The 7,834-nt window shown below is 44.7% G+C and overlaps 1 protein-coding gene across 3 annotated transcripts in view; it reads right to left on the bottom strand.

The window, feature by feature from the left end:
• Positions 1 to 1,749: 1,749 nt before the first annotated feature.
• The window catches only part of KIAA0319, a 34,312-nt gene continuing 28,227 nt past the window's right edge, over positions 1,750 to 7,834 (bottom strand). For all 3 annotated transcript variants that reach the window (XM_083518601.1, XM_083518600.1, XM_083518602.1), the window contains 5 exons: positions 4,964 to 5,106; positions 4,725 to 4,847; positions 4,497 to 4,587; positions 3,495 to 3,586; positions 1,750 to 2,331 (listed from right to left, as the gene is read on the bottom strand). In XM_083518601.1, the coding sequence (XP_083374727.1) occupies positions 2,153 to 2,331; positions 3,495 to 3,586; positions 4,497 to 4,587; positions 4,725 to 4,847; positions 4,964 to 5,106 (628 nt within the window). In that variant the 3' untranslated portion in view covers positions 1,750 to 2,152. The remainder of the gene's footprint in view (positions 2,332 to 3,494; positions 3,587 to 4,496; positions 4,588 to 4,724; positions 4,848 to 4,963; positions 5,107 to 7,834) is intronic.

The raw sequence follows: 7,834 nt of genomic DNA, 5'->3' as shown, positions 1-7,834 counted from the left end.
TTTAAAAAAACCCAGCAACAATAATTTTTACATTTGTGGGCATATAGGCTAGTACCACAGACTGATGTACGGTCTTACAGACAAGTCTAGAAATGCTTCCTGTTATATTATTTAAGGCAGTTGCTCTACATGTAACTCAAAATCCGAAAAAAACACACACAAATACAAAACTAAAACAATCTAGGGATTCAATACAGCCCAAGCTTGAGGAAAAAGAAGCAAAACATTTGAGAAGCACAAATTGTTCAAGTGTAACAAGATACTACTAGCCTTATTGGAGAAATTTTCTCTTGGGGCTGGATCAGCTAAGTGTTAATATGCATTTGTATGGTATGTTTACATAAAAAATAACAAGAGTTATTATTTGTTTGTATACAGTAATTACCTAACAGAAGGTGATACTTGAATTCTTACATTTCACTTTTGTGTGTAGATTTGCTTTGGGTGTTGGGAAAACAGCTGTGTGTAATAAATGATTAACTTTAAAATTGGTGGACATTCACATCTACTGTCAGATCTGTGACATTTTGTAAGCGTATTAAAAAAATAAAAAAATCCTACATTGGTATGAGTATTCTTCAACACAGGGCTGGAGAAGTTGTGACCCTTCAGATATTGTTAAGCTCCAGCTCCCAGTGAACACAGGCAAGTGTCAGGTATGATGTGAGTTTGTAGTACCATCACCTGGAGGACCAGGCAGGTGCACTAGTTCTGCCTTGGAGACAAAATGGGAAAGCCACTTATTTCATTGGACCAACTTCTGCTGGTGAAAGGATATGCAAGCCCTCAAGTTGCACAGACAACTTCTAGAAGACACAAAACCAAGGTTCCTAAAGCTGAACTGTATATTGAGAAAAATTGGTTACACAGGTGTAATATATGTTTGCTTTGTGTGACTTCAGGTAAAGAACAGTTGAATCGCTAATTTTTCAGTACTTGAGACACATGACACTTTACTCTCCAGGGGTAAAAATCATCACAGTGCCTTAAAACTTCTGTTTAGCCCATTCTTCTTTGTTTACAGCAACATTTGGGTTAAGCCCCTAGCATGAAATTTAAACCTTTTTTTAAGAAATTTGTGCTTATCTTCATGTTCATCATGAAGGGAGAGTGCTGATGCACACACAGAAACCCAGTGACAATTGGTTCTTGTTCAGTAAACATGTTTTATGAGCATTGTTAGATATTAAGACTAGGTGATTTCTGGCCCACACTTTCACTACACAGAATGCCACAGTCAATGGAGTTGAGCGCATCTGATTTACTCTCAGCACTTCACAAGGCAAATAAAGGGAAGGAGTTAAAACTTCCAGTACCGATTATTAAATCAATGTACCCCACAAAAGCTGCAGTTTTCAAAGAACGTGGAATGATTTTGCAAGCCTTTCTTCAGCAAAATAGATAGAAGAGGGTCAAATTGGTGGCATATGGCATGTGCCACCAATTTCTCCCAAGTATAGAACCTTCTCCCAAGTGTGGTATCCACTTACAAGAAGGAGGTAGCAACAGGCTTGAAATTTTACTCGGATCTTTCCTTTCTTCCAGCAACTTGGGCTTGCCAGACTCCTAGGAAGTCTGCCATCCAAATACGAATGTCCTTTACTGCAGTTAGGTTGCTTCAGACAATGCCTTGAGTCCTTTGAAAAAATGATTTCAACTCCATTGCCTTACCAAAGCAGGTATCACAAAACCCCTTTTCATCAACCCTCTTATTTGTTAAACTAAAAGTGACTGGAAGGAGGTGGACGCTATAGCCGCACACTGCTTTTCTTTTTAATAACTCAAGGTACATTTGCATACTGCTGTGTCTTTGTACAGATGCATAGCCACTGTTTTCTAAAGGAAACTTGGACCAATATAAGGTAGCTTTCATATGTGCTCCTTGTAATGTAACAGTCTTGAGCAATAACCTTTTACATGGAAACCATCTCCAACCATTTTTAGCCTTGAAAACCCTCTCACCTAACTCATGTGGTCAGTTAAAATACGTTATTGGTTAAAGAAATGAAGGGGAAAGTCCACCGCGTCCATTTCCTTTTCTACTATGCTGGAAGTTTATCATCCCATCTCCCACCAGTATAGTTTGGGAGGGGGGTGGTGAAGGAGGAGCAGCATAGCCTTAGCACGTGTCCTTCCACTGCAGCCTCTTCATTTATCTGTTCTTTGAGCTGTAGCTGAAGGAGACACCATTCTTCATGGAACCATTCATGGCATTCCTTGGGTTCTCTCTTTCAACCTTCTCTCTGCTGAAGATGGTGTCCTGGTCACTGTCAAACTCTGACTCTGAAACCATCAGGCTGGAATTGTGTTCTGTGCTTCTGTGCTTTATACCTGAGATAGGGAGGAGATGGGAAGCAGAAGATTCTTTGCAACGTCTGCTTACTATTTGATCTCCGTTATCTCATCCGCAATGTCAAATTGAGGAAGTAATGTTACGTCTTACTACCATAAACCATCACCCAGAGCCACACCACCACAAGCAATCCAACATGAACATGGAGTGCTAACTCTTTCTAAAGAAGAAGAGGAGTTTGGATTTGATATCCCGCTTTATCACTACCCGAAGGAGTCTCAAAGCGGCTAACATTCTCCTTTCCCTTCCTCCCCCACAACAAACACTCTGTGAGGTGAGTGAGAGAAGTGTGACTGGCCCAAGGTCACCCAGCAGCTGCATGTGGAGGAGCGGAGACGCAAACCCGGTTCACCAGATTACGAGTCTACCGCTCTTAACCACTACACCACACTGGCTCTCCTTTCCATGCAATGTTCCAGGTGACATGTAAATAAGCCTATTGACATCTCTGCTAGAGTCTGCTGCTCCTTCTGTTATGATCCAATAGAGGAGTGGCGATGCTACTCAACTAAATAATTGGACGAGCACAAGGGACTTCCTCCCACACGTGCCCTGTACCATTCCCAAATCTACTCCAGAGGGTTGAGGAAACTCTCAGAGCAGTTTTAAAGAGGGGAGTGTTCTGTTGCACAGATAAATCCTTGCACTGATTGAATCAGTGACTTAGTACTACCACACACATGCCCTGCGAGCCCGTCATCAAGGAACACAACTGCCTGTCTTTGGGACACAAGCAGTAGCTGCCATTCACTTCTGATGAGCATGTTGACGGTAATATTTATTGGCCTGAACCACAACCAGTTCAGGTTAACTTCAGTTGCAGCAGAATCCAAACAAAAGGAAACAGCATGCTTTTGTTGCAGAAAGGTGTGTCAGAAATAATTGAAAATAAATACATGGTGATTTTTTTGGTTCCTTGGCAGGGAAATGCAAGTGCTATTGCAACATGGGAGATTTAACATGGCCGGGACTTTTATTGGAGACAGCCTGCTCCATCAGATGTTATCCTGCCTTAAAATGTGAAAGCGCCAGATGCATGCGAAAGAAAAGTCTGTATTAATAGCACAAGAAACAGAAAGTCACATACGAATTGTAGCAAAGGTTGGAAGACATGGAGGGGGAAAGGGGAAAAGAAACATACCGTATTTAGGCCTGAGCTCCATTCTCTCCTGATCATCTATATTATCCAAAATTGTGTATTTTGTTTTCTTTCTTATTTTAGTCCTCTTTCTGCTAAAAGATGAAATATTCCACTTAAAGCTGGGAAACCAAGTGCCCATTCCCCCCCCCCCACAGGTGATATTTTCTTAGGAACCACCCCAACCACAAAGGATATACATTATGTAAACCAAGGATGAAATACTAGGCCTCATGATTCTTCCTAGGCCATACCCACTCCCCAGCCAAACCCCACTCCAGGACACACCCCTCACCATTTTATTTTATTTTTTGGTACCCTGCTTAAGTGTTTATGCCTGACTAGAATATTTCCTTGAACTCTGATCCTGCTTCTTGTTCATCTGGATGGAGAATAGAGAGGGATGAGTGAGTGTGTGGGAATAGAAAACATGGACTTTCGTTGCTCAACCCATTTCTGCCTCTTGCCTACCCGCCTCTGCCATGTTCCCACCTTCCATCAGAAGGTTGACTGGAAGGGAACGTGACTCTTAGTCTGAACGGGTTCCCCACCCCGATGCGTGCCTCCTCATTTCAGCATAATTAGTGCTGTCATACTTGGGGCCCCTTCAACAGTGTAGCCACCCACAGACTCCTTGGTGGAGCTCCCACGTGGAGAAGCCAGCTTACAAGCAACCAAAACCAAAGGCGTTATACAGGCATGGTTGAAAAACTGTTTTCGACCTGTACAGGTGGTTATTCACACAGATAGTTTATTACATGGGAGCTGCGTCTACACCATTGTGCTATGGGCAGCCACATATCTCTTATGGTTGCCTCACCTTAGATTAATTGGACACCCCTTAATTCCCATTAGCCACTTGCCAAACTCACAGGGTGGTTAAAGGGCAAATATTCTCCCAAACCTATCAGTAGATGCTTCTGAGTACAAACGAGGCTTCTAATCTATTTCAGTGACCATAGAACTAAGGGATGTTCATATTGAGCTTCATTAGAAATCATTTACCTTTTGCAACAGCAGATGCAGAGCCAAACGAACCCCGCCATCAGCACAATCAAAATGAAAGCTGATGCCGTTACATAAAGTATACTCCACTCTAGAAGGTGGAAGTAGAATGTTCAAAGTTATTAGAGGAACCATTAATGCACTTATGCATTCAATATGGCAACATCACAGATCTACTCTATTCAGCGTCCCTGCCTGAAACACTTCACCCGTTTCCTCTCAACTCACCGCAATTACTCTCTCCACTGTTAAGATACCTCTGTATCAAATTTTCCATCCACAGCTGATAGCAAATGCAGCGCTTCGTGATAGGGTCGCAATGTCCATGTCCGGAGCACTTTAAGAGGCAACCTATAGCAGCAAAAACCATCAAAATTATTATTATTATTATTATTATTATTATTATTATTATTATTATTGCATTGGGCTTTGGTATTGTTCTGCAGCATAACGTGAATACTACATACCAGCCGTGTCAACGCGAAGCACTTTAAAAAGCAAGAAGTCCGGCTTCTCCTTCAAGAGCTGCAAGCGTAGCATCTGTGCAACATCTGCTGCCTTCATCACTTTAAAAGGATGGCCATTCTGAACATAGAACACAACAGCTGTGCTGAAGAGAGGATGTATATATTGTAAATAACCAGACTATAGCATTCAAATGGGCTGGCTTTTCAATTTAAGAAATATTGTCACAATCAGACTGTTTGATTTGGCCTTTGCACAACCCCTATTCCGGGATTTGGTTCATTCATGCAATGGCAGTCACAAGGACAAATGGTGCTGCCAAGCCCTGCCCACTTCAACCCAGTGCCTTCCCCATTTTTACAGCCTTCTATGTGCTCAAGGGCAAACTTCTGAAGCAAAGAGTCTCCTGCGCGCGCACACACACACACACACACAGGCTCCCCATGCAAGTCAGACCCTGATTGTGCGACAGGGAGAGATGGTGATTTTAATTTTATTTCTCAATTGGAAACGCAGACATCGGCTGCCGACTTAGCTGTTTGAAATTACACGTGATTGAACAGGCCGTAACACAGCATGCATCTGCTACAAAATGGGCAACCTTCTCAAGTTTTAGCCACAGAACAATGGTGTTTACATATCCCAAAGCATTCACGCATGTTAATTTTTTTTAAAAAAATAATAACATAAAAACATCCCTGCTGGATGAGGCCAAAGGCCATCTAGTCCAGCATTCTGTTCTCACCATGACCTATCAACTTATTATCTTGACTTGGTAAACTTTAAGGGCAAATATGGTTTGCTCAGTGTTAGATTAAGGTCACTAGACGCGAGGGATGTCAGAGAATTGAAATGAAAAGAAGGACAAGAGTGGGAATTGCCAATGTTTGCTTAGTCCCATTTCTGGAATAGAAATCAATACAGCAAATCCAGTCAGTATTCACTGTTGTTGCTCTCAGTGTGCAAACAATACATAATTGAGACATCCCTCCACCCTTTGCATTGTGTTTCCTGTGCACGGAAATGAATGGCGAGCCTCGGGAGGAGAGGGTGTTGCGGGCTGGCCCCTCCCACAAGCGCGGGGCTGGAGTTTAGTCCCGCGAGAGCCAGGGAATCCCCGGGGGCGTGCCTCTCCGCCTACCCCCTGCCTGCCAATAGGCAGGCCGGGGGGGGGCGTGGCCTGGGCTATTTAAGGCCAGGCACGCCCCGGGATCTCCCTCTTCACTCCCCGGCAGCCGAGAAGTTTTCTCTCTTTTCCCCTTGCCTGGTTTTCTCCGTCGCCCAGCTGTTGAGCGGCTTTTCCAGCTGACGAGCGGCTTTTCTCCGTCGCGTGTACTTTCTCTCCGCCCAGCGGCTACCGACTCGGCTGACTGACGCTCTTCGTTACACCAGAAAACGAAGAAGGGTAACGTAACTCTGTAGCCGCCGCTTGGGACTTCGTCCCCCTATGCAGCGCTTGCTTGCCTCCTGACGGCGCTTTCGCCCACGTGCTTCGCCGGCGTCCCCCCCCTCTCGTGGCTCCCCCCTTTTCTTCTAGGTGCCAGTGTACCCAAACATCAAAATACTGTGGTCCTCGTTGCTTGAGAGGAGGACATGGAGGGACTGTGCGAGCCCAGTTGGTGTGAATAAAGCAAGGAAAGTTTTAGAGCGGGCAGTGGAACGTAGAGTGGTGGCCTTGGGCGGGTGCATCATCCGACACCCAAACATACAGTTCAGCAACGAGGCCCTCTACAGGCGGGATGGCGTGCATTTGTCCGATGCCGGGAATGATATATGGTTGGGAGATATCATAGTAGGGATTAGGGGTTGGTTACAGGCCTGAAGGTATTGGCGGCGAGCTTTGCTCGAGTGGCGGTTAGGCATTGGCAGGGGTCTATTGTTATGCAAATGGATGGGGGGGAAGGACACGCCATCACCTTCCCCCAAGAAAAGGGTAGTCCGGTACAGGACTCCGGGGGCGTTTGCCTTGTCCGAGACCTAGTAAGGTGAGGGCCGCTGGCACGCCCACGAGCGGTGACACCCGTGGGGGTCCTAGCTGGCGTACTTCAGCAGGACACCCCCACGGTTTGTGTTCAACCCTTCCCGGTTCCCATGCCGGGTAGTCATAGGAACCAATGCCTAAGGCCAATACCTTCAATTCTGTAATCAATAAAGTTGTGGCCATTTACGCCCATTAACCTTAACTAACGTGTCCTGTGTCTTCATTTCATTGGGGGAGGGAACTTGCCACGCAAATCCAGTCAGTATTCACTGTTGTTGCTCTCAGTGTGCAAACAATACATAATTGAGACATCCCTCCACCCTTTGCATTGTGTTTCCTATGCACGGAAATGAATGGGGTGGAATAATTTTATTTCGTAAAATTTATACACCACTTGACTGGGGGCAGGGAGCCCTCAAAGCAGTTTATGAAAAGATAAAACAATAAAATCGAGAGCAACTCGCAACCATACTTAAAAGCAAACAGAAGCTAAAATACTGAAAGAGATTAAAATTACCTTGACTTTCTGGACATCCGAGGAGCCTTGTCTAAACAAGAATGTTTTTAGCAAGTGCCGAAAACAGTTCAGTGAAGGTGCCTGCTTGGTCTCAGTAGGCAGGGAGATCCAAAGTGCAGGTGCTGCCACACTAAAACAATCAAGTTCTTGCAACTTGCTTGTTGCAAGTATTATGTACATCTGCAGTAGTGCATATTCCACCGATCGAAGTGGTCAAGTGGGCACATGTGGGGAAAGGCAGTCTTGTGGGCAAACTGGTCCTAAGTTGTTAAGGTTTTATATGCTAATAGTGGCACCTTGAACTTGGCCCATTAGCAAACCAGGAGCCAGTGCAGGTCTCCGAGCACGCCTGTTAGCAATTGTTCTGCAGCATTC

Source organism: Podarcis liolepis, assembly GCF_965112155.1.
Source record: "Podarcis liolepis genome assembly, chromosome: 8".
In the NCBI taxonomy this organism is placed as follows: domain Eukaryota; kingdom Metazoa; phylum Chordata; class Lepidosauria; order Squamata; family Lacertidae; genus Podarcis; species Podarcis liolepis.
The sequence above is the reverse complement of the archived record's forward strand: the minus strand, read 5'-3'. Positions and strand labels throughout refer to the sequence as shown.